General features: G+C 44.7%; 1 protein-coding gene across 4 annotated transcripts in view; it reads left to right on the forward strand.

The window, feature by feature from the left end:
* IQUB (IQ motif and ubiquitin domain containing) overlaps positions 1-26587 on the forward strand; it is a 57338-nt gene that overhangs the window by 18085 nt on the left and 12666 nt on the right. For all 4 annotated transcript variants that reach the window (XM_075928662.1, XM_006122642.4, XM_075928677.1 and 1 more), the window contains 3 exons: positions 11200-11370; positions 13996-14172; positions 23324-23572. In XM_075928662.1, the coding sequence (XP_075784777.1) occupies positions 11200-11370; positions 13996-14172; positions 23324-23572 (597 nt within the window). The remainder of the gene's footprint in view (positions 1-11199; positions 11371-13995; positions 14173-23323; positions 23573-26587) is intronic.

Genomic DNA, 26587 nt, shown 5'->3' on the forward strand with positions numbered 1-26587 from the left:
TTGAATGTGTGAAAAACAAAAATGGGCCATCTCAATTTAAATGAAATGTTCTGTGTGGAGGGGAACAAATAACAAAAACTTATTTGGAAGTAGGGTAGTCAATGGCAAATTTCAGTATCAAGCAAATTAAAATGACAAAGTTATAAATGCCTCAAAACAAGGTTGATAGTGGAACTGGAAACTACAGACTTAACTATACACTCCTTTCAAAAATGATATAGTGTACTTAGATTCCCAGAAAGCCTTTGACAAGGTCCCTCACTGTCAGCCGACGGTCAGGGCAGTGTGTGGTGTGTGTGTGTGTGTGTGTGTGTGTACTATACGCCTAAGACTTTAACTGTTGAGACCGGGGGTCCCTTGCAGTGGGCAGCCTGGAAGAGGCTGAAAGGCACCCCAATAAGTGTACAGGGAGAGCTTATTACGCTTCAGATTTCAGCTGCTAGATTTTCATAATTCCTTCGCAGCGGGCAGCCTCGGGGAGACTGAGAAGCGCCCCAACTGAATTTTGCCACCTGGGTGTGACACAAATCCAAACGCCCAGGCTCTCCCTATATCTGTCCCTTTATGACCGGCTGAAGTTCTTTTAAATTGTGCTTGGTTCTATTACAGCAACTGAAGGAGTCAGGTTAAAGCTTAAACAGTTACAGGTTTATTTGAGGAAGCTTATAAATCATGTGGTTGCAATGGCTATTGTTCTATTTCTTAACTGCTGGCAAATATATATATATATATATATATATATATATATATATATATATATATGAGAGAGAGAGAGATATCTTAAAAAAAATGGTTACAAGGAAAATAAAGATAGGAAATAGAAAATAATGGTACCAAATGACAGCTTAATCTTTAAAGAGCTCTATTCTATGCATGCACTAAAACAAAAGGACACATACAGGTACAATTTTTACCCCTTTCTGCGTCACTCGGTCCCAGCGTGTCAGGCCAGGATCGGTCCCTCAATTCCTCGGAAAGACGAAAATACGAGGTGGGCGCCCCCGTGGACCTCGGGAGGTCAAACACCTAACCCGACCAGCAGGTAAATGGTAGTTTGACACTCAAAGTGAGTGTGTGCTGGGCCCAACTTATATACCCAGTGGGTCACGTATTTTCTCTTTCTTATCTGTAATGCCAATTGATGCTGGTCTGTCTGCTGTGAGACCAGTTCTTACAAGGAAGTTGTGAACTTAATTTACACTTGCAAGAGAGAATTGAGATGATTAAATTTTGAAGTACTGGACATTGTTTTCTCAGTGGGAAATTCCTCTTCCTGGGACTGTATGTTCGAATCAACATAGGTGCCAGCCGACACTTCTTGCAGCCTCGAGCTTAGCTTATTTCCTTAATCGTTACTCAGAGTCAGAAGCTTGCATATCCTGGTCAAAGCAGATCAAAGCTTAATGGCTATGCTGATCTTCTTATTGTTCCTTCTCTGCTCTGTATACAGACAGACATCTCAGAGGGCAAGCAAGATTGTTTGAGAAAGGGGTGGGCTGCCTGGCTGCACTCACCAATGGCTCTTAAGTAAAGTTAAGATGTCATGGGATAAGAGGGGAGGTCCTCTCATGGCTTAAAAGACAGGAAACAAAGGATAGGAATAAATGGCCCATGAGTCCGTACTGGGACCATTCCTGATAGACATATTTATAAATCAACTGGAGAAGGGTAAATAGTGAGATAGGAAAATTTGCAGATGACACTAAACTGCTCATGATAGTTAAGAATAAATGAGACTGTGAAGAGCTTCAAAAGAATCACACAAAACTAGGTGATTGGGCAACAAAATGGAAAATGAATTTTAATGTTGATAAATGCAGAGTATTGCACATTGGAAAAAATAATCCCAATTATATGTATAAAATGATAGGGACTAATTTTACATATTGCCACTCGAGAGAGAGATTTTGGAGTCATTGTGGATAGTTCTCTGAAAACATCCACCCACTGTGCAGCAGCAGTCAAAAAAGCAAACAATGTTAGGAATAATTAAAAGGGGTAGAGAATATCTTACTACATAGTGCTGTATTTACTTCATCTCAAAAAAATGTCTTGGCATTGGAAAAGGTTCAGAAAAGGCAAAAAAATTGTTAGGTGTTTAGAATAGGAGACGTATGAAGAGAGATTAAAAAGACTGGGACTTTTCATCTTAGAAAAGAGACTAAGGGCATATCTACACTACAGAGAAGATCAAAGCTGCCACTGTCAATCTTTCCGGGTTCAAATTACTCGGTCTAGTTAAGACAGCTAATTTAAACTGAGAGGGGCACTCTGCTCCTACTTCTATGAGGAGTAAGAGAAGTCGAAAGGAGAGTGTTTTTCCTTCAACTTCCTGCAGTATAGACAGCACCAAAAGCTGACTTAAGGTACTTCGACTTCAGCTATGCAATTAATATAGCTGAAGTTGCGTTTCTTAATTCGATCTTGTCCTGCAATGTAGACATACCCTTAGTGGGGATATGATAGAGGTCTATAAAGTTGTGTCAGGTATAGCGATAAGGAAAAGTTATTTAATTATTCTCATAAAAAAAGAACCAGAGGTCACCAAACAAAATTAATAGATAGAAGGTTAAAAACAAGCAAAAGGAAGTATTTCTTCACTCAGTGCACAGTCAACGTGTGGAACTCATTGTCAGAGGATATTGTGAAGACCAGGACTTTAACAGGTTTCAGAAAAGATCTAGATAAATTCATGGAGGTTATGGCCAACAATGGCTATTAACCAGGGTGGGTAGGAATGGTGTCCCTAACCTCTGTTTGCCAGTGGCTGAAAATGGTTAACAGTAGAAAGTTCACTTGATTACCTGTTCTGTTCACTCCCTCTGGGGCATCTGGCATTGGCCATTGTCAGAAGACTGGATACTGGGCTATATGGACCTTTTATCTGACCCAGTATGCCAGTATGGCTGTTCTTATGTTAAAGCTCAGCCAGAAGTTCTTAGAAGTCTTCTTTACTCTTAGCTAGGAGTAATATCCTATTCCTTATTGCAAGTAGCTCAGAAAATCTGAAACAGCTGTGAAGGACCGAGAAGTACTAAGAGTAGTATGACAACTATAATTTGCATGAAGCTGGCAGACTCTCTTAAGTATTTTCCTGACTCTGTCAATGAGTGGTGAGTGGAGAAGAGATTATTTGGGTTGACTTCATCCCTATTATGTGAGCAGGAGAGAATATTTGGGCCAAGTGAAAATTTATTGAAACCAAAGGCTACCTCTGAAGTGAATGTGCTAAGGAAAGAAATATGAAAAAGGGAGGAAAAGATTTTTAGTGGAATTTCAACAAATGAAGAGATGAGTGAAAGGAACAAAAGAATACCTGAAATGTATAATATACCATACTGATAGGAGATGTAGACAGGAAAGAGAAAAATAATATCAAAAGTGGGACAGAATCAGAAGAAAGAATCTGAGAAAGAACAGGTGAAAAAATAAATGGAAAACCTAAAATATTATTAGATGTTACAGGAAAATTAATCTGTTGGGGTACATCTATGCTACAGAAGAAGGTCAAAGCTGCCACACTCAGTCTTCCAGAGTTAGAATTAGTAGTCTAGCTAAAACAGCTAATTCAAAGTAAGAGGGGCACTCTGGTCGATGCTGGTAATCCTGCTTTCACGAGGAGTAAGGGAAGTCGAAGGAAAAATGTTCTTTCTTTGACTTCCTGCAGTGTAGACAGTGCCAAAAGCTGAGTTAAGGTACTTCGACTTCAGCTAAGTTGATTGCACAGGTGAAGTTGTGTATCTTAGTTCAACTTTGTCATGTAGCGTAGACATAGCCTTGCAAACCTATGTGTGGGGAAAACAGATTTAAGTCTATAAAAAGGGTGGAGAGTACAACAAAGAAATCAAGCAGAGAGAGAGAGAGAGACATGTCATTAATCTTGAAGTTTGTATACAACATTGCAGCTAAAATTTTGTAGTAAATTTTATCAAACAATTGTTTTATGTAAATGTCATTGGTACTTTATGGAAAATTATGTAGTATGATGTTTGTGGTATCTGATCCTATCAGACAGATTAATTTGCATTTTGTTATATGTAAAGCATATTGAAAAGATGGAAATAAATAATTTGCTGGGAGACATGAAGATTGTCAGTAGCCATAAATGGATTGCAGGCTACACACAAGTAAAAAGCAATTTAATTTTGTGATTTTTCTAGAGGAAGCGGGATAGCCAGAGTCCAACTATTTTTCTGCATGAAACCCTGAAGAAAAGGGACCCAACTAAAAAGAAATAGTAACATGCTGAGTTAATTAGTCCACTTTCAGATGTTACAAGTCTCCTAACAAACAGAAATATTTCAATATAGCTTAAAATTTGGTTACAGTTTAACATTTTGACAGAAAATAAGGCATAACAGTATTGTATGAAGCAAATACTTCATGCTATTTAATGTCTTTTTTTTTGCTGAATGTAGAATTCTTTTGAGCACTCAAGTTAACATCTGTGAGCTGAAGTAAGAGAACTGCTCAACTGATACTGATCAGATAATCTATTTGATCTTTCTCATGAACAGCTCATCTGCAATGTTGATGGGAGGATTAGTAGGTGGGTTTATAACTGTGCAGCATTAGTGGATACTCTCCCAGTATTGTTCTTTTCCATGAGTACACAAATGAGGAGAATTGGTAAAATCATGGAATTGGTATCAAAATCAAGAATTTTTATCATTTAATCTCCTATCTGAGCATAAATACTGCTAAAAAAGAGTGATCTATATTGTTCCTGCTTTTTAATGTCACGTCTGTTTAATGCTCAAACAATGGTTCTCTAATAAAATACTACACTACTTCTCGCCCCAGTTGAGTTTATAACCACTCTGGAATATAGGCTTTCAATCTGAACTCAGTATATTCCCCCCTTCACACCCCTCTTTTTTAAACCCCTCTTTTTTTAAGTGTAAGGAGACTGTTCCCCAATATCATCTTATGTATTTTAGTTTCAACTTGTATAGTGAAGAGCTCCATAGTTAACTCGAGAGAGCAAAGTACCATGATTTGTCAGGAAGTAGGGAGCAAAGGTCAGCAAATGCATTTTATTTTCCATTTCCTGTCCCTTTCTCCCTTCTGCTCCAAAACAGTTATGTTTCTGGAGCATCTTCATGGCGACTGAGATTATGAATAAATTTTTGTTTTAATTTCTATATTGTAACTCTGTGGCAAAGTCGTCTTTGGCTTTTAATGTTTTAACTGAAGAATTAGTGAAGTTTTCCACACTTGTTTTACTTTTCTGGGGTTTGTTTGTTTGTTTGTTTGTTTGTAATGTCTGGAGAGTATGAGTTTTCTTCATTGTTGTTTCCCTTGTGATGTATACAGCTTAGGATGTTAAATATTGGTTAACTGAATAGTCAAGTAACCTTATTAATTCTTATCGGGTAGTCGACTATTCTATAGTCCCTGGGGGCAGAGCCGACAGCCAGTGCCCTCTGGCCTCACTCTGAAGGAGCCCTCTGCCACTCTGCGTTGCTGCCTCTCTGCCTGTGTGTGCCAGGCGGGAGCTGGTTTGTGAGGGGAGCCAGTTTAAAAACCAACTCCCCTCACAGACTGGCTGCCTGTCACTCTGTACTGCTGCCTCCGATAAAAAGACAGCAGCATGGGGTGGCAGCAGCCCCTGTCGGGGGAGGGGAGGGGCATCTGAGCTCCCAGACCCAGTGCAAGCCAGAACTGAGCCGGGCTGCCCGCCTACCGGTCTCCTACTACACTTTAAATGCAGAGCTGCGTTCAGGACCCATCACAAGTCAGGACTGAGCCAGGTTGCTGGCCAGCCTGCTAAAAAATTTACTGGTGGGGGGAGGGAAATGCATGTAGTCTATACCTTTAATCTATAAGCTTTTGCTTATCGGTTAATTGACTACACTGTTGCATCCCTAATACATCTGTTATACACTGAGGTAAGGAGAATGAGAATTACTGGGGTTTTTTTGTTTTTAGCATTGGTGTATATGAAAGATGGTTCCTTGTGGGGAAAATGAGATGTATGAGGGAGTTAGCAGGTAAGAGAAACCCACGTCACTTCCTGCAGCTCTCCTTGGCTGAAAATGGCAAGCTGCAGCTAATGGGAGGTGCAAGGCTCCGTGCCTATGGACGCATCTCACGGCCCTCCAGTGGCTTATCTGGGCGGTCCTGCTACCCAAGTTTGAAAACCAATAGCCTAGGAACCTGCAGCTTTAGTTTCTGTTGTGGGAGAATGCTTGATATTGCCAGATGGATGCTTCTCCTCCTTAGACTGCGAAGGCCACAGTCTTGCTGTTTTTGGAGAGGCTTGTTCTTTTGTGTCATCACTTGTTGAAGAAATTCCTTGAGAGAAAGTGACTGAGGTTTAGAATGCTCAGAAAGAGGCAATCACTGTCCTGCTCTTTCTGAGGAAAGCAATGTGGTTACAATGATGCAAAAATGTTTCTTTCTTTAATTTCAGAACTTGTGTGGGTTACATATTTATGTCATGGTAACCAAAGTGTCCTGGTGAGGAACTGTATATAAGCATGAAAGTTTGTGTCTCTCAACAATAGAACTTAGTCCAATAGAAGACTCACCTTGTCTCTATAATAAAGTATTAGTAATAAATACCCTTGGAAACAAGGGGCTTGATTATTTTAATTCCTTCTTTGTAGGGCTGTCACTGGAGCTTCTTCATCACTTTTGCTTATTCACACTTAAGTGATATCATTAACCACAGTGTTATTTTGATACTGCTGTTTTGTTTTATTTTTCACATTTGTCTGCCTTTAAAGAATTAGGCCCAGACTCCATTGGAGGCCTGGAACTTGAACCTTGTACTGACATGTAACTGTAGTCACCCCACTTGCGATTTAAAGATAACACCATCATATTTGACGTCTTCAGGTGACTGCACTTTTGCTGCAGTTGTCTTGTGTGAAACTTGCTCCCATGTGGATTTTCTCATGTCATCCCCTTATTACTTCCAAATTTTACTTGTTATATCTTTTTAGTGTATTTTTGGAATGACAACTCTTGGCCCTCTGTTTATTACCTTTCCTTCCAAATACTTTCTTTCTCTTTTTAATTCCTCATTTGTTGTGTGTGTTGTTTTAAAAGGGTATTACTTTACGACAATTAAAACCATAGGGTTGCAACGAGAGTGTTTCATGGAGGAGCTATATGACTATTGTTATTTATTGTTGTTTTCGGTGTTCATATTTTTCAGGCTTCGTACTGTTTCTCACCTGCCTTTTCTATGCCCAGTCTATGTTGTGTTCTTTTTCCTTTCTTCTCTCTCTTCATTACTGTGTTCTTGTATTGCTCCCCTCTGGTGCTCTGCTCTGCTTTTATGAGTGCAATTACAGTAGTCCTGCTCTGTGAAGCAATTCAGATAACAAGATTATTGTAAATTCCACTTTGCTGCCAAGAAACTAAAAGGCAGGAGAGAGTTGGGAAAAAACCCCATGAAGTTTTAAATTTCTTGCGTCAATCTTGAGAACATGAATAGTCCTGAAATCAGAGAGCTTGAGATTCATTCTCAAGAATTAGTAGTCTTGCTTTTCATACTTGATGACATTAATATTTCTTAAGTGAAGAGCTGCATGTTACTTTTAGGTGCATCATTTTGTTTTTATTGTACCATGTTTCAGTATCATCACAAATTACAAAAAAAGAAAGATAGTACCAAGATTTTCATACTTTCTATCCCTGCTGCTATAGATTTGAAACAAAATACAGGACTATGTAGCACTTTAAAGACTAACAAGATGGTTTATTAGATGATGAGCTTTTGTGGGCCAGACCCACTTCCTCAGATCTGGCCCACGAAAGCTCATCATCTAATAAATCATCTTGTTAGTCTTTAAAGTGCTACATAGTCCTGTATTTTGTTTCAGCTACACCAGACTAACACGGCTACATTTCTATCGCTATAGATTTGGTGAGCCAGTTTTAGAGACCTGCACATTATAAGACTAAAACTGCTAAGTCACTTAAGTGTTTTATAAATTTGTCTTTGCTAGCTGTAGTTAGCACTTCCTAAAGTGAACCTTGGACTTTAACTCTTCCTGACACAAGCCACAGATTAAGAGAGTCAAAGATCATGATTTTTAATGGGGGAGAGGAGAATAGGGCGGTAGGAACCAAACATTGAATGCATATACCCACTGGGAAATTGTCAGAGGATTTTAACTGTTTTAGTGTGATATTAGAGAACTGACTGATTTTTTTTTTCTTTTGGCATTGGAATCTAATGATGAAGGGTAATGTAACCCTTAAAACATTCTTTAAAGGACTTTTCATACCATGCATTCATGAGGAAAACAAAATAATATTCCTTCTGTCATGGTAGAGTAAAAATTGCTTGTTTCCAGTTTTGCAGGATTTTACCATGCAATTCAAAGATTTAGGATTTTACTAGAGGGTTGCACCCTGTGTTTGCTACATTTACCCCTCTTCCTCCCCCCCCCCCCCCCAGCCACTTTTGCAGCCAGAGAGCCTGTTAATCTTGCACTGATTATATAGAAAACTGAACAAACAAAAACTGTTAATTGGTCTGTTGCTCACGTACTACATGTTACAGAAGAATCTACAAACAGATCTCAGTTTTGCAGTTGGTTCTGGTTGAAGCCATGTAAGTGAGATGCTGAGATTCCACTTTCAAGTAGTCTGATGATGTCATTCTGACATGCAGCTGAGAAAACTTTTTTATAGATAGATTAGAGAGTCTGTCCTGTTTCCTTTCAGATTTCTTAATCAATTTTGGCTCCAAACCATCAGTTCCAATTAGCAGTACTTCATTTAATGATAGCCCTGCATGATAACTCATTTAATTATAGTTTTGCACCTAGTGATGATATAGTTAAGAATCAATCAGATTTGCAGTGCTAAAATCCTATTTTCAATTATTTCTGTTTTTTTGTGCTTACATACAGTAATTAAAAAAAATCAAACTGTTTCTTAAAATTTTGCAGGCTTTTATTTCCTTATGTACGCTATTCACACTTGTTATCTGGTCCCTATTGCCTTATCAGAATATTTCACAAACATTATGAATTTATCCTCCTAGTACCCTTGTGCAGTAGGTGAGAATATGTGTTACTGCATTATCCATTTAAAGTGCTGCCAAATACTAATTAAATAATAAAAACCTTTTCTGCAGATAGGAAACTATTAATATTATTTTACAGAGCGAGAAACTGAGTCACAGAGTAGGGATGTGAAAAGTTAACCAATTAACATCACCCTTAATGGGGGGTGCTTACTGGTTTTGGTTAACCATTAACTGATGGGGGCTTGAGCAGCTCCTTCCTTCTCTGATTGTTCAGAGCAGCCTCTGTCCGCACTTCACCACAGTTAGGTATCACCCTGTCAGACATCTCCCTGCTCTAGGTAAACAAGGACACCAGGGCATAACTTGTCCAGGCTTATGGCTTTCACCCTGCTCTGTATACAGTCCACCTATGATCCGCTTTGGTTCCTGAACAAGTGATTGATGAATTGTATGAATTTCTTACAGTGGGGGAGAGGACAAAGCTGCACTGCCATGGAATCTGTGGCAGAAAATTAACAAGTACCTCATGAAAAGTTTCAATAGCCTCTCTCTCTGCAGGATTCCATTGAGATCATGGTGAGCATCAACATCCTGCTTGGCCATATCAATTAACTACGCAGGGATATATGCAGCTCACAGAAATTCAGCCAGCCTTCCACTTTTCCATGCCCTCAGCACTGCACTCCACAAGCCACAGCCATTTCCCCTTGGTCTTATCTTCTGTTTCATGGTTCCTGAAAAGCAGTTGCTCAGACTGTCTATGTCTATCAGCAGTGGAGAACATTTAATCAAAAGGCACCTCCTCCACATTGCTAGCTCTGGTAACTGGGAGAGCACAGAACAAAAGGATTGCTTAGCAGGCTGTATTGGCAGGCAGTTCAAATTTCTTGTAATGTGCAGAGAAGGCAGTGGAGTTTTCCTTCAAGTGAACCTCATTATTAGGCCAAGAGCAGTGACATTGGTGGGGTGAAGGCGCCTCTCTTAGATATACAGGCAGTCCCCGGGTTACGTACAAGATAGGGACTGTAGGTTTGTTCTTAAGTTGAATTTGTATGTAAGTCGGAACTGGTACATATTGTAGGGGAAACTCTAGCCAAACATTTCTCCAGAGCTCAGTTTTATTCTCCCACACCTCACTTCCCTCAGTCCTTTATTCTCAAGCTGAGGTGTCTGCTGAGAAAAGCCGCTCTGCGTCTCCCTGGTCTGCTGGGGGGGGGAGGCGCTAGCTTTGCGTCTCCCTGGTCTGGTGGGGGGAAGCGGCTAGTGCGGGGTTGCCTCACCCCGTTTGTAAGTAGGGATCCGATGTAAGTCGGATCCATGTAACCCGGGGACTGCCTGTAGTTATTTTGACTCAAGTCTGTGCACTGCAGTGTGCAGGCCAGAAGATCCTTAGGTTTCAACACAGGTCAGGAAATTCTTAACTATAGTAAAAATGCAATATAGATACTCAAGCCCAGGATTCTTTGACACAGGCCAGCTGATTCAAGTCCCACTAACCCTAACTTACCTAGTTGCATAGACATACCCATAGTCTTATTCTTTTGGAATATGAAAGTGGCACTAACACACTTGGATCTGAGACAGAGAAACTTTAGGTCCAGTAATAACAATCCCTGTTACAGGATCTAATCTTCCCCAAATTTATTGTTTAAAAGACAAAGAATGCCAAGAAATACTGTTATCAGAATTATAAATGCTTGACTCATTAACTGAGAAAAGAATGTACATCTAAACTGTACTTCTTTACTTTTCAGCGATAACAATATTTCATCTTAAATAACATCTATCAGAAAATATTTCAAAGCACAATAGGCTTTATGGTCTTAAGCCTGCAATCCTTACAGGGAATCCTCCCATTAACTTCAGGATCAGCTCTTGAGCATGTATTTCAGTACCACTTTCAGCACTTTCATTTTAAACTAACAGAGCACTATATAGGAGACTGTCCTTTATTTTTAATATGTTGTAATTATTATGGGTTGCTTTTTTTTACAAGTCATATAGTATTAAAACTTTATTCTAGGGTAAAATGAATTCATGGCTTAATATATTGTAGAAATACTGATGGTAGAAAGATCCTCTGTATTAGATAAGTGTTAAAGTTGAGTTCTTAATGATTATGGTACATCTTTTTGTAACACATTGTGCTTTCTCATCTGTTGATTAAATTATAACAACTCTGATTGTTATACAAATTGTTTCTGAAGTGTGCAGAGCCAAAGAGATGGAAAGCATATGACGGAAAAATCACTGAAATGGATACACAATTTACATTACGTGCCAGAGAACTGCTTGAGATCTACCGCAGCATTAGTATGAAAGACCTCCCAAAAGATGAGAGGCTGGATGTGCTGTTAACACTAAAGCATACAGTGAAGGTACATTTTGATCTTCCTCTGAAGTTTAACTTTTGGTTATATCTTCTATATCTTCTTATATCCAGAGGCATAGTACTTTAATTGGTGCTGATACACCAGCAAGGTTTACATAAGAACATAAAAACGGCCATACTGGATGCGATCAAAGGTCCATCTAGCCCAGTATCCTGTCTGCTGACAGTGGCCAATGCCAGATGTCCCAGAAGGAGGAATCACAACAGGTAATCCTCATGTGATCCCTCCACTGTCACCCACCTCCAGAGAAATAGAGGCTAGGGACACCATTCCTACCCATCCTGGCTAATAGCTATTGATGAACCTAACCTCCATGAATCTATCTAGCTCTTTTTTGAACCCTGTTAAAGTTCTAGCCTTCACCGCATCCTCTGGCAAGGAGTTCCACAGGTTGACTGTGCACTGAGGCTACGTCTACACTACGTGTTTTCTCTGCAAAAAATATGCTAATGAGGGACTTATTTGCATGAGTCACTATCTCATTTACATATTTTCTGCAGATCGGTTTTTGTGCAAAACAAGCAGTGTGGACGTTTTCTTTTTGCGCAAAAACCCCTTTTTCCACAAGATCCTTATGCCCCCCAAAAAGGCGGTCTACTGATCTTGCAGAAAAAGGGGGTTTTGCGCAAAAAGAAAATGTCCACATTGCTCGTTTTTTGAAAAAAAATCCCAGTGCAAAAATGGACCAGCAGAAGATATGCAAATGAGATTGTGACATGCAAATGAGTCCCTCATTAGCATATTTTTTGCTGAGAGAGCTCGTAGTGTAGACGTAGTCAGAGTGAAGAAAAACTTACTTTTGTTTGTTTCCTTTTGTTTCTCTTAGCAAACATTGGTGGGGATGTGGAGGCATGAACAAAAGCCTGGTGTGCTAACCAGTGCTATTTGTTAAATTAGGAAATGTCAATTTAATATAAATTCATGTTTGACTATCACTTTGTATGATTGGTATTGATTTTAAGGTAATTTAAAAATTATAACTCTCCACTGTGATATTAAATGTGTGTTAAATTTTAATACGGATTTATGATTACATTTAATAATTATATTAACCAGATTAAACTAGGAGAAATACTTTAATGTAATTTATTCATTTATTTTTTATGCTACAGATATTTTATATTTGATATATCTTTTCAGAAACTTGTCTATAAAATATGTCTTGGTTTGGATTGTTATTTTTACATCTCACAAACACTGATTTCCTCTCCCATTTTTAGTGGAGAAAAAAATTAACAGGATTTATTAAAAATGAAGTTCCTAGTTTGAGCATCATGATGGCACTCAGATACTTTGATATAATGGTATTTTGCACATAAATGAAATAGAAGAGCCTGATCTAAATTAAACCAAAGTGAGGATTTTGCTTTGGCTTTGATGGAATCAGAATTGGATCCAAAGTTAGAACATCTAGGCTACGTCTACACTGGCATGATCTTGTGCAAGAACTCTTTTGCGGAAAAGTTCTTGTGCAAAAACTCTTCCAGAAGAGAGCGTCTACACTGGCATGTGCGTTTGCGCAAGTGATGTGTTTTTCGCAAGAGCATCCATGCCAGTGTAGATGCTCTCTTGTGCAAGAAAGCTCTGATGGCCATTTTAACCATCGGGCTCTCTTGCGCAAGAAATTCGTGTTGCCTGTCTACACTGGCCTCTTGCGCAAGAACAGTTGTGCAAGAGGGCTTATTTCTGAGTGGGAACATCATAGTTCTTGCGCAAGAAGTACTGATTTCATACATTAGAATGTCAGTGTACTTGCGTAAGAATGCGCGGCCAATGTAGACAGGCAGAAAGTTTTGTGCAAAAGCAGCTGCTTTTGTGCAAGATTGGTCCAATGTAGACACAGCCCTATAGAAATAGAAATCTATAGAATTCTAGAAATAGCTCGAGAAATCAACTACTCCAGTCTGAGCCAGCAGAAGGAGCTTATAGTTTTTGTTTATTGATGGTTTCACAATAGTAATGATCCAGGTCAAATTCTGCATTTTAGAGAAATCTGGAATTGCTGTAAAATCAAGATTTATATTGGAGTAAAGAAGGTGAATTTAAGCAAAATCATCCACCTGTCACCTTCCATCTCCACAGCAGTTTCTTTATGTATTTTTGAGATAATGGTAGAAGAATGTTGCATCAGAAGATAATGTTTTTTATGCCTGGGGGGACATAAGGATCTTGCGCAAAAAGGGGTTTTTGAGCAAAAAGGAAACGTCCACACTGTTCGTTTTTGCGCAAAAACCCCTTGCGCAAAAATGGCTCAAATAGATTATGCAAATGAAGCATGACAAAATGCTAATCAGAGCTTAATTTGCATACTCTCTGCCGGCAAAATCTGGCAGTGTAGACAAAGCCTTAGAGCCGAGGTTCTCAAACTTTGTGATACTCTTACCCCCCTCTAAGTTGCTCATGACCCCCCTTTAAGTTGCTGCAACTCCCTTCTATGTTGCTCTTGACCCCCTGGGAGGTTGGGACCCACAGTTTGAGAAACGCGGCCTTAGAATATTGAATGATATATAGACTATACACTGCATACTTTGTTTTAATATCAGTTTGTTGTAAATCTAATGGTTTATAGCAAGTATCCATGTTGTAACTTGATTTTGTTTTTTTATATAGGAACATGGGTGTAAACTCACCCATGAAATAGTGGAATTAATTGACAGAGAGGCTGATCTCATGATGCGAGGCGTGAAAGAATGCAATCTAGAAGGACTGAGAAAAAGAATATGTACATTATTTCTTCAGTATATTAAAACTCCACTCTTTAACCCTGAGGTTGCTAGAATACTTAAGGTATTTCTCCCTTCTATTATAATCATGATATTTCTCTATGGTAGTACTCACTATATGTTCACTGTTTCCAAGCAGAGAAGCAGAAATAGTCTCTCTACTAAGCTTGCAGTTTTGAGAATGGGCCATCAGGCACAAGGCAACAGAAGAGAGAGGAAATGAAAAACGACATATTCTTTTTTTTAATGTAAGATTAGCCAAAGGCTTCAAGAGGAACTTACATGTCAAAATGGAAGAAACCTCACAGATGAGCTCAGAAAGGTCATACCATAAAATGGAAGATGACATGGAGATGGTTTTCTTTTGAGAATCTAACCAATGAGTGTTCTGTGTGGGAGCACTGGCAGAGCACATGCAGGAGTGAAGTAAGACAAGCTTAGATAGGTAGGAAGTGGAAGAATTATGTAGAACTTTGAAAAGGGTGACAAGACACTTGCATTTTATTCAATAACAAATGGGGAACTATGAGAGAGATTCAATGAGAGAGACTTGGTTAGCAAGGAGATGACTTTCATTGCAGCATTTTGTTTGTATTGGAGGAGGAAAACAAAGAGTTTTAGAGTGACCAAGGTATAAAGAGGCTGCAGTAGTGAAGTGGAATATAATGAAAGCCTGACCAAGAGACTTAGTTGTGAACTTCTATAATAGCACAAGTTGTGCCTCACTTGTCTGGCACCCTCAGGACCTGAGCAGTCCCAGATGAGAGAATTTGCCGGACCGGGGAGGTCCACTGCTTCCAGTCCTCTCAGCCTGTCACCCCTCCCCACCGCCAACTCCTTCCACCCACTGCCAGCTAGGTGATGTGGCTGCCCCAGCCCTGCTGACATAGCTGTTGCTCTAGCCCCACTGCCGGCTGGCACATATCCCCAATCAGGCTGCCAACCTGCTGCAGCCCCAGCTGGGTTGCCACAGTCCCAACCCCGCTGCCATATCTGCTGTTCCAGCCCCATTGGTCCCATGCAGCCTTGGCCCCACTGCTACAGCACCAGCCCTGCTGCTGGCTGGCATGTGGCCCCGATCAGGCTGCCGACCTGCCAGAGCCCAAGATGGGCTTTCCCTGCTGGGCTGCCACAGTCCGACATTACTGCCAGGCAGGCTGCTGTGGCTCTGTCCCCACTGCAGGACCAGCATGCAGCTCTGTTCGGGTTGCCGCAGCACAACCCCGCGTTGCTGGGCCAGCACGTGTGGGCTGCCCCTGTCCCTCTGCCATGGCCCCACTACTGCCGCCGGTCTGCTGAGTGCTTGGCCCCACTAACACCAGCATCGCCTTCCGCAGGGCTCTCAGCTGCTGGCCCTCCTGCCCCAGGGCTCTCTCGTTCAGTAACATCCACAGTCCTGCCAGACCACGGATGTTGCTCGACAAGGGAGTCCCGGTTTAGGGAAGTGCAACCTGTACTCTCAAAAACTGATTATTGTATAAAATTAAATATGTTTGATATGGCTTATGACCACACAAATATATGTACACATTATATACAGGCAGTCCCCGGGTTACGTACAAGATAGGGACTGTAGGTTTGTTCTTAAGTTGAATCTGTATGTAAGTCGGAACTGGCGTCCAGATTCAGCCGCTGCTGAAACTGACCGCCAGTTCTGACTTACATACAGAAACAACTCCGCCGCCGGCTTCCCCGTGGCTTTGCAAAGCCGCGTGGGGGGGGGGGGGGGGGGGAAGGGGCCTCGGGCAGCGGGGCTGCCCCACTGCCCGAGCCCCTCCTCGGCTTTGCTCTGTGTCTTCCTGGTCTGCAGACCAGGGAGACGCAGAGAAAGCCCCAGAGTACACGGGCGGCAGGACCGTGAGGTCCCGCAGTCCGTGTACTCTGGGGCAGCCCCGTTCGTAACTGCGGATCCGACATAAGTCGGATCCGCGTAAGTCGGGGACTGCCTGTACTTATCATGCCATTAGAGGCCATACTAATTCAGTGACACAACTGATTTATTAAACAACCAGACATAGTCTAATATCATTATCTTGTAGGCTCCTTGGTAAATAGCTTAGGCTATGTCTAGACTGCAGGCCTCTTTCGAAAGATCGCTTCTAGACTACAGGCGGATCTTTCGAAAGAGCAATCCGCTTTTTCGAAAGAGAGCACTCAGCGAGTCTGGATGCTCTCTTTCGAGGAAGCCCTATATACATTGAAGAACGCCTTTTTTTTGAAAGAGGAACTTTCGAAAGAAGGCGTTGTTCCTCGTGAAACGAGGTTTACCGCCATTGAAAGAAAAGCCGCGTTCTTTCGAAATAATTTCGAAAGAACGCGGCTTGAGTCTGGACGCAGGGGAAGTTTTTTCGGGAAAAGGCTACTTTTCCCGAAAAAAACCCTGTGTCTGGACACAGCCATAGGGTATGTCTACTCTACAGCACTAATTCTAACTAACTTATTTTGAATTCCTTAATTCAAAATAAGTTAATTCGAAATAACGCATCTAGACCCAAAAACTAATTAAAATTAGCGTTTTGCTAATTCGAAATAGTGCGTCTACACTAATTGGACGCTGGGTCACATTTAAGGGCAGCTGAAACCAGTTCCGGCAGGGCATCAGGTCAGTAGTTGCTTTGTGTGGCTACTGTCTGAGGCTATCTGAGGCTTGTGGTTAAAGGTACCTCCCTGGAAAGCCGGTTCTCAGCTTTTCCACTTGCTTGCCTACCTCATCGAGGAACAGCAAAGCGTTTTCCTCTCTGCCTGTCTTTGTCGGTGGTTCCCATTGGGGACACCGCCGCAGTTGGCACCATGGAGCCAGAGCTCACCCTGGGCAAGCTGCTCCAGTTTTTGGACTTGCTGCTGCAAGCCTGCCAGCAACAGCTGGAGGCTCCCTGGAACCATCTGGTGCACGTCATCCCTCTGCCCCTCCCCCTGGCCTCCCTGGGGGCCGTTGAGGAGCCACAGCAGTGCCCGGATGCCAGCGTGCCCATCAGCAGCGACTGGTGGGACTGCATCGTCCTGGAGCGCTGGGGAGACCATCAGGGGACCCAGAACTTCAGGATGAAGAAGGACACCTTCCTGGAGCTCTGCAAGTGGCTTGCCCCTGCTCTGTGGTGACGGGACACTCGCATGAGGCCCACCACCCGCCTCCAGAAGCGTGTGGCCATCGCCCTGTGGAAGCTTTCCACGCCGGACAGCCACCGATCCATCGGAAACCAGTTCAGCATGAGGAAATGCACTGTCGGAGCAGTTCTCATGCAGGTATGGCACTCACTGGGTCGGTGGGGGAGGAGGGCTGCAAGGAGGGGATGAGATACCCCAGGGAAAACGGAGGGGGGTGGAATAGGAGGCAAAAGTATCCCACATGGGAGGGTTCGGTCTGTCCCGGCTGTACTACATGCCGCCCGCGGCGGCCAGGATCGCAGCGGGAGTTGCTTCTGAGAGTGGGGCATGGAGCAGTGCCAGGGAATGAACACTCTGAGGCACCCCAATGATTCGCGGTTTGGTGTGTCTCTCTGCAGGTGGTCAAGGCCATCAATAGGATGCTGCTTCGCAGGGTGGTCCGCCTCGCCGACCCGGACACGGTCATCCAGGGGTTCGGCGCCCTCGGCTTCCCCAATTGTGGGAGGACGATCGACAGGACACATATCCCCATCTGTACCCCGGAACACCAGGCCTCCCGCTACATTAACTACAAGGGGTACTTCTCCATGATCCTGCAGGCCATGTCTGACCACCGGGGCCAGTTCACAGACATTAATGTGGGCTGGTCTGGCACACTCCGTGTGCCGGAGGCTGCACATCGGGACCTTCTTCCCCGACCGCCACATCAGAGTCGGGGATGTGGACGTGCCCGTCTGCTTGGTGGGGGATGCAGCCTACCCCCTACAGCCCTGGCTGATGAATCCCTACACGGGACACCTCAACCCCTCCCGGCAGGCCTTCAATGCCAGACTCACCAGGGCCCGCATTGTGATGGAGGGGGCCTTTAGACGCCTGAAAGCCCGATTTAGATTCCTCCTCACCCGCCTTAACCTCGTTGAGCACAATATCCCTCCCGTGGTGGCAGCATGTTGTGTGCTGCACAATTTATGTGAGCAGAAGGGGGAGGCTTTCCTGCCAGACTGGATGGCTGAGGCTGAGCACATGGCCGGCCAGTACGTGCAGCCCCACGTCTCCGCCATCCGGGAGGCCCAGCGGGGGGCCGTCCAGATCCGGGAAGCCCTGCAGGAGAGCTTCCATGTGGAGGAGGACTGAACTCTCCCTGCATGTCCCACTGGGGCCTTCTTCCAACCTCCCCTCCTTCCCCTCCCTAACCCCCCTTCCTAATGTAAAATAAAAACACCTGTTTTGCCGAAAAAAAACCTCTCTTTATTGTACATAAATGAGGCGGGGGAGGAAGGAATGAGGGAGGGAGAGGGGAGGGGGAAACCTGGAAGGGAAGGGAAAGCTCAGGGTTGGAGGTCCTGCTGGCTCTCCCATCTCACAGCACTGCGGGTGCGGGGGTGTTGGGGGGGAGTGGGTGTGGAGGGTGGGGCAGAAGGGACAGGGGGTGCGGAGGAAGCGGGAGGGGGAGCAGGGGTGGGAGGAGGAGCGAGAGCTGGGGCAGCCGCAGGGGCTGGAGCAGGAGAAGGCAGGAACCTGTCCGCCAAGGTCTGGAGGTGGCCTCGGAGGGCACGGCCCTGCTCCTCCAGCACCTCCAAGCTCTGCTGCCGCAGGTCCTCCCGGACCCAATGGTCCTGGGTGCGGAGCTGGTGCTCCAGTAACCACAGTGCCGCTGCTGGTAGTCCTCCAGCTTCCTGGTGCGCCTGCTGGCCCGGGTGCGGGTGACTGTTGAAGGCGGGATGGTGCACCCTGCAGTCCCAGGTGCTGCGTCTGTGGTGAAACAAGGGCATGCGTGGCCCCACCCCTGGAAGCGCGGCACGTGGGTGGCCCCGCCCCAGGCACCCAGCAGCCACGAAAGGCTGGGGACCACTGCTGTAGCATATTTGTCACCATGCTGTCGTCCCCCGGCTTCAAGAAATGCAACACTTGCCGGGAGGCAGTGCCTGTCACCCATCTTGTATTAGGTGTCTGGGAGAATCTCATATTCCCCAGAAATGCCTGCACTGCAGTAAACTCACTGCAAGGGCCAGGAAGAACAGGGAGATGCGGCTACAATGCTGCTTTTTTATAAAGCCTTGCAGCCGCCGTGGCCTGCTTCCGACTAGGAGACTCTGCTTGAGACTTATGGGACACATGGCTGCCACTACCTATGTCGTTCACTACTCCAGACTACATTTCCGTGCTCTTCAACACTGGCTGACACTGGTATACAATCACACCACACACGACCTACACAGACCTGTGATTCCTCCACAATCCGTACTTCTATCACTTCTTTGGTGGATGAGCTGTACGAACCTTCTCTCTGGCGTTCCGTTCCAACAACAGCAGCCACAACACCACATCACCACCGATGCTTCTCTTTTCAGTTGGGGTGCACGTATGGACTCAATCTCTGTGCAGGGTCAATGGTCAGCATCAGAAGCCTGCCTCCACTTAAACTTTCTAGAACTGTGGGCCATCTTCAACGCTTGCAAGTGTCTCCGTGCACACATTCAGGGCACAACGGTGAAAATCCTCACAGACAACGTCACAGTCATGTACTACGTGAACCGCCAGGGCGGCGCTTGATCCCGCTCCCTCTGTGTGGAATCAATCCGATTTTGGAATTGGTGCATTCGCCACAGCGTAACACCTGTCCTACTGACCTGGAACCATGAATGTTGTAGCGGACTTTCTCTGCAGACGCTTCACTATGGAACAGGAGTGGGAATTACACGACAACATTCTTCATGCCCTTTTTCAACGATGGGGGTTTCCCGCAGTAGATCTCTTTGCGACCTACCGCAACAGGAAGTGCTGCAAGTACTGCTCCCGAGTGGGTTGAGGTCCTAGATCTCTAAGAGATGCCTTCCTTACCAGTTGGAAAGGGCCTCTCCTATATGCATTTCCCTCCACAGTCCTCATTCCCAAGGTTCTGCAGAAAGTGAGATCAGAAACCACACTCATACTAATCGCCCCAGCATGGGCTCGCCAGCATTGGTTCCCATTCCTCTATCGCATGTCCATACGCAGACCGTTCCAGCTCCCACTTTGTCTGGATCTCCTCACCTAGACCCACGGCTCTTTCCGATACCCCCAGCTTTGCACCCTGAAACTAACGGCATGGCTCCTACCTGGCTGAACCCGTCCGAATCCCTGTGCTCTGAACAGGTGAAACGTATCCTCATCCTCAGTAGACGATTAACAACAAGGAAAACTTACCTCTCCAAATGGCACAGATTCGCAGCCTGGTGTGCCACTAGATGACAGCTCCCAGACTCAATGGCTCTTCCAAACATTCTTGATTACTTAATCCACCTGAAACAAACAGGACTTTCATTAGCATCCCTCAGAGTCCATCTGGCAGCTATCTCTGCATTCAGACAACCGATTGACGGCATCTCCCTCTTCGCCCATCCGACCACAAAGCATTTCCTTAGGGGCCTTACAAACATTAGTCCACCGCATATTCCCACCCCTCCGGTATGGAACCTAGACGCCATCCTCGAAGCCTTAATGGCCCCATCATTCGAACTGTTCACTACCATACCTTTAAGATTACTGACGATGAAAATGGTCTTCCTATTAGCCACTACATCAGCTCGTCAGGTCAGTGAGTTATCTGCCATAATGGCAACACCCCCATATACTGTTTTCAATAAGGAGGGGGTAGTTCTCAGGCTCCACACTACATTTGTCCTAAGATAGCATCTAGCTTCCATGTCAATGAGCCAATTGTTCTTTCGGTCTTCCACCCTAAGCCTCACGTTTCTCCATGAGACATGGCTCTCGACACGTTCGACGGGCTTTGGCCTTCTACTTAGACTGTATCAGATCGTTTTGACAAACTGATCGGCTAATTCTCTCCTTACCTGATAGATCCAAAGGCCAACCCATATCTTCCCAACAAATTTCTAAATTGATAACTGACTGCATAACAGAGGCCTATGCCTCCAAGAACATTCCGCTCCCGACTCACCCTCGTGCACACTCTGAGGCGATCTCGAGGAACTGGCAGGGACTGGACCGCGCATTCAGGCAAAAGAGCACAAACGACATGAGACACCGTGGCACGCATGCAGTCCAGCGGGGTACTGCTTCTAGAAAAGTCTCCATTCTGAGGTGCAAGGGCAAGCCCAGCACCAACAGTGGAGCACCCACGGGGACACCATCTTGAAGAATGACAGTTACTGCACCAAGGTGAGTAACTTCGCTTTGTTAGACTCTCAACTGGTACTTTGCCCTGGAGTAGAGCATGCCCTGTTCCCCAGATTTCAAACCATTTGAAGTGCATGGGGAAATCCCATATAAAGGGCAAGTATGGGATTTTCAAGAACTTTTATCATAGAACCCAGAAGGAACAGGATATCTTCTTGAAGGCCCTCCTCATGTAGGTGTAATTTCATCTGGTGTCAGAACCCTCCCAACCAGACTTTGCTTCTAGCACCTCTGCCCAGCACCATTCTCCCTCGCTGATGCCCAAAAAGTGTCAAAAGAAAAGAGGCCCAGGGGCACCATCTAAGGAGGGGACGGGGCCCTGGGCAAAGGACCTAGTTTCAAGTATGTGCTCCCCCCAGAACTACAAGGCATATTGCTGGGGTTGAACCTTCTAATCCAGCCAGGGATCCATCTCTGATCTTTTGAGAGTGGCAGGAGACTCCAGGTACAGCTGGGACCTTCAATGCTTGAAGCTGCCCAGGCAGTAAGAAAACCTTATAGGCCTGTCAGTACCTAGACTCCATGCCAGGAGCCAGATGTAGCTAAGGCCCTGCAATCCAAGGACAAGCCAGCCATGGGACCCTGCCCAGAGACTGGTGGAATGCCTTCAGTCCCAAGAGCATAAGCATATGTCTCCACCCAAAAGACTGAGGTCTCCAGTACTGTGCTCTCCTTCCATGAGGCACAGAACACTGGAATTGGGGTACTGGTCTCCATACTCTAGTACCCACAAGCCCCTTGCAAGAGATCACACTATCACTTAGACTATCTCCCAGGCATTGGTAACATTGGTACTTACCCTCACAGCATCGCTCATCATGGCAACGCCAGTCTCCACTGTCTCGGTACCATTCAATGGATGGATGCTGATCTCACAGCCTTGCTTTCGTTACCAGAAAAGGAATGGTCTGAGTTGGAAACAGAATTCAGCCCCTCACTGAGAAAGCATGGATCCCTGAATTCCCAAAAGTTGGCACAATATCTGCAGCAGCAGCATGGTAGCAGGGCCAGTGGCTTTCTCACTAGCCTTGTTGGACTCCTCGGAACATGCTGTTGATGATGTTTTCATATTCCTACCACACTTCCCTGCCTGCCTCGGACAAAGCTTTGCCCACACCACTGCCACCAGATTCAGAACTGGTGTGGAACCTGATGTGAGGGCAGTACATCAGGCACTAACACCTAGACAACCACCCGTGGAAGGAGAACCCACCTCTTCCCTTGTGAAGCCCTCATCATTTTCCACAATAGATGAATCTATCTGGCCTCTTTCAGACTGATAGTTCCCTGACAATTTAAAAGCATATCAGGTTCTGAAAATGTGGCTACCAACCTCTATTGGGAAATAGAGGTATTGGAGGAGCCTCTTCAATGTCATCTCTCCCAACATCCCGCATTCTCCAGTGCCTGCATTCTCCAATGACTCCGGTTGTTCTCTTTCTCTTATTGATCTTTTTGTCTGACAGATAAGTAATTCAGAGTGGCAACAACACTTTACATTATTGGAAGGATAAACAGAAATGAGTTAGAAGTGTTGTTGGAAGATGTTAATGGGTGCCACCACTCAGTTGTTTGATCAGTAGACAATTGCAAAATTTCTTAAAGTGTCTCCATGTGTCTCCCCGTTTTCCCATTTTGTTTTTTTGATTCTATCCCAGATCAGTAGGATTTTGGCCTATGATGTCTAGAACATTCCCTGATATTTGGGAATTGATCAGGTGTGACATTCTAAAGTTATATTTTGCACTGCATTCAGACAGACAGAAATGCCATCAAGCTGCTAGTAAAGCCTTAGCAAACTTAGCCAATAGGTGCATTGTGTAAGATATTATATGTTCTTGGTAATGTTAAAACCTTACTCATTTAATAGGAGAACATTCAGTCTTATATGTATTAATTAGAGCATCATTCTTGTCATCCCTCTGCAGGTTCCACCAGATCCATTAAAGCTTTATACAAATATTTACTTTTGTCATGGTTGTAAAAGTTACTTGCCATCTACAGAATTCTCTGTGCCTGCTAATTCACGCACTGTCGGCAGGTGTCGCCGTTGTTGCAAGCTTGATAATGAGGCCCGACGTCGAGAAGCCTTTTTAAAATACAAGTTTATGCTAAAAAATCTCAGAAAATCTGAAGCAGATTACGAGGATGATGCCAAAATTGCTTACATTGTTCAGGTACTAAGTGAAAGGGTAGTGCTGATTGTGAAATTAATGTTTTTGTGTTGAGCATCATTTTTCCTGTTTCTGTGTATATATCAGAGATGTTAATGGCAACTGGTCTAAATTGTTACATAGAGTGGTAGTTCTAATTTTAGACACTGAAAACCAAAAATTACATAAACTTTTTCTAATATGGAACAAATGGTTCTCTCTTGAATAAATAAACACCAAAAACAGAGTTGCTCTTAGTTTAATAAAATGTGGTTAGATTTTTTTTAAATGTGTCTGTAAAATAATTAAAAAAGCAAAGAGAAAGGAGGGCCTAAGAACAGGACCAGGAATAAACAGATCTGAATTTAATCCTACCTCTGCAATATACTTCCTATGTGATACCAATCATATAATTTAATCTACTGTGCCACTGTATCTATCTACAGGGCTCACCAAGCAACGGCGAGCCCTGCTCTCCAGCCACGTGGTTCGGCACGCTATGCATGCGCAGACCGCTCTGTGCGGCTGTGTTGGCTTGTAATCTACTCACCACGGGCGAGTAGATTACACTAATTGTCAAGTCCTGTCTATCTATATATATATTTTAGAGTGCCTGTGTATGTGAGTCTGTCTGTTTGCAAGTCCATTTTTTCAAAAACTCCTAGATGGTAAGACGGTCATCAAATTTTGGTATGCAGCTTCTTATCTTAGCTTAGCTTAAAGCAAGGTCAGGGTTTGGTTGAGCAAGGAAAACAGGAAGTGCCTAGAATGGGAATGTTTTCCTTAACATGGAAAGAGAGGGGGCAGAGAGCAGGGATGCGCTACTCACAGGGATCACTGGGGGCAGCAAGTGCAGGGAAGTGATATACTGCAGAGTGACCACTGGGGTAGCTACACCAAAAGGAGAGTGGCCAGTTGGAGCTGGGGGCTCGCCAATCTGCCTCCCACTAGATGTGGGAAGTAGTTCCCCCTACCCCAAACCCTCCCCCCCAATCCTTGGCTGCAGGGCCAGTGGGGAGGAGAAAGCCCCATTGGACAGGGAGAAAGGCCCCTGCTAGCTGAGAGGTGTAGGGAGTGAGGAGGAACCTGCTAGGTAAGGGATCAATGGGAAGAGAGAAGTCCCCTGCTGACTGGAAGGACTGGGGGGAGGGGCGAGAAAAGGCACTTGCTGGCTGGTAGGGGGGGAGAAATAAGATGGCTGTGGGTGCTAGGGGGAGAGAAAAAGTCCCAGTTGGCTGTGAGGGGTGAGAAAAGAACCTTGCTGGTTGGTGGAGGCGTGAGCGTGGGGGAGACAGAGAAGGACCCTGCCAGTCTGGGGTGGGGAGCCTGGGGAGGTGCGAGAAGGCCCCTGCAGGGTGGGGAGGGAGCCTAGGGGGTAAGAGAGAAGGTCCCTTCCGGTTGTGAGGAGGCGCCGGGGGGGGGGGGGGGAATGAAACCTGGGGGAGAGGGGAGAGAGAAGAGAAGGCTCCTGCTGGGTGAGGAGGGAGCCTGGGCGGGGACGGGAGACACCTCCTGCCAGCAATAGGGAAGCCTATGGGGGAAGAGAGAAGGCCCTGCCAGGTGGGGAGGGAGCCTGGGTGGAAAGAGGGAAGGTCCCTGCTGCACGTTGGAGGAGTCTAGTGGGGAGAGAAGGCTCCTGTCGGGTGAAAAGAGCCCGTGGGAGAGAAGGTCCCTGCCTTGTGGGGGAAGCCTTGAGTGGAGATAGAAGGTCCCTACCATGTAGGAGGAGAGCCTGAGCAGAGGCGGAATGCCCCTACTGGGTGGCAGAGGAGGGCTAGCAGAAGAGAGAAGGCTCCTGCCAGGTGAAGGAAAGCTATGCAGGGGAAGAGAAAAAGCCTCTCCTGGGTGGGGAGGAATCCTGGGGGAGGGGGGAGAGAAGGCCCCTACTAAGTGGAGGGGAACTGGGGGAAAAAAGAAGGCACCTACTGGTCAGGAGTCTGGGGGGTAGAAAAGGACCACATGGTGAGGCCCCCTGCCCTGAGCCCCTTTTCACTTCCAACCCTCCTTCTTGCCTCCCCCCCCACACTCCCAGCCCCCTGCTCTGAGCCCCTCCTCAAGACTATGTCCTGACTCCTGTTCCCTCCCCCCACGTTGCTAGCCCCCTGCCCTGAAGGATCCAGGCAATGCTAGGTATGTTTTCTACTCCAGTGTTTCTCAACCTTTTTTTATAAAGTACCCCCTTTAAAAAAAATACAAGTACCCTTGTACAGGCCCCTGGACGATCAAGATACAAAAGGAACACTTAAAGATGTCATATACCTAGACTTTAGTAAGGCATTTGATACGGTCTCACATGATATTCTTATTGATAAACTAGGCAAATATAACTTAGATAGGGCCACGATAAAGTGGGTGCATAATTGGCTGGATAACCGTAGTCAGAGAGTTGTTCTTAACAGTTCTAAATCCTGCTGGAAAGGGATAACAAGTGGAGTTCCTCAAGGGTCTGTTTTGGGACCCGTACTGTTCAATATCTTCATCAATGACGTAGATATTGGGATAGAGAGTACTCTTATTAAGTTTGCAGATGATACCAAACTGGGTGGGGTTGCAACTTCTTTGGAGGATAGGGACATAATTCAAAATGACCTTAGCAAGTTAGAGAAATGGTCAGAGGTAAACAGGATGAGGTTTAATAAAGAGAAATGCAAAGTGCTCCACTTAGGAAGGAACAATCAGTTCCATACATACAAGATGGGAAGCGACTGTCTAGGAAGGAGCATGGCGGAAAGGGATCTAGGGGTCATAGTGGACCACAAGTTGAATATGAGTCAACAGTGTGATACTGTTGCAAAAAAAGCAAATATGATTCTAGGTTGTATCAACAGGTGTGTTGTAAGCAAAACTCGTGAAGTCATTCTGCCGCTTTACTCTGCACTAGTTAGGCCTCAGCTGGAGTACTGTGTCCAGTTCTGGGCGCCACATTTCAAGAAAGATGTGGAGAAATTGGAAAGGGTACAGAGAAGAGCGACAAGAATGATTAAAGGTTTAGAGAACATGACCTATGAAGCCAGGCTTCATGAACTGGGCTTGTTTAGT

The sequence above is a fragment of the Pelodiscus sinensis genome, chromosome 1 (assembly GCF_049634645.1).
Source record: "Pelodiscus sinensis isolate JC-2024 chromosome 1, ASM4963464v1, whole genome shotgun sequence".
Lineage (NCBI taxonomy): Eukaryota > Metazoa > Chordata > Testudines > Trionychidae > Pelodiscus > Pelodiscus sinensis.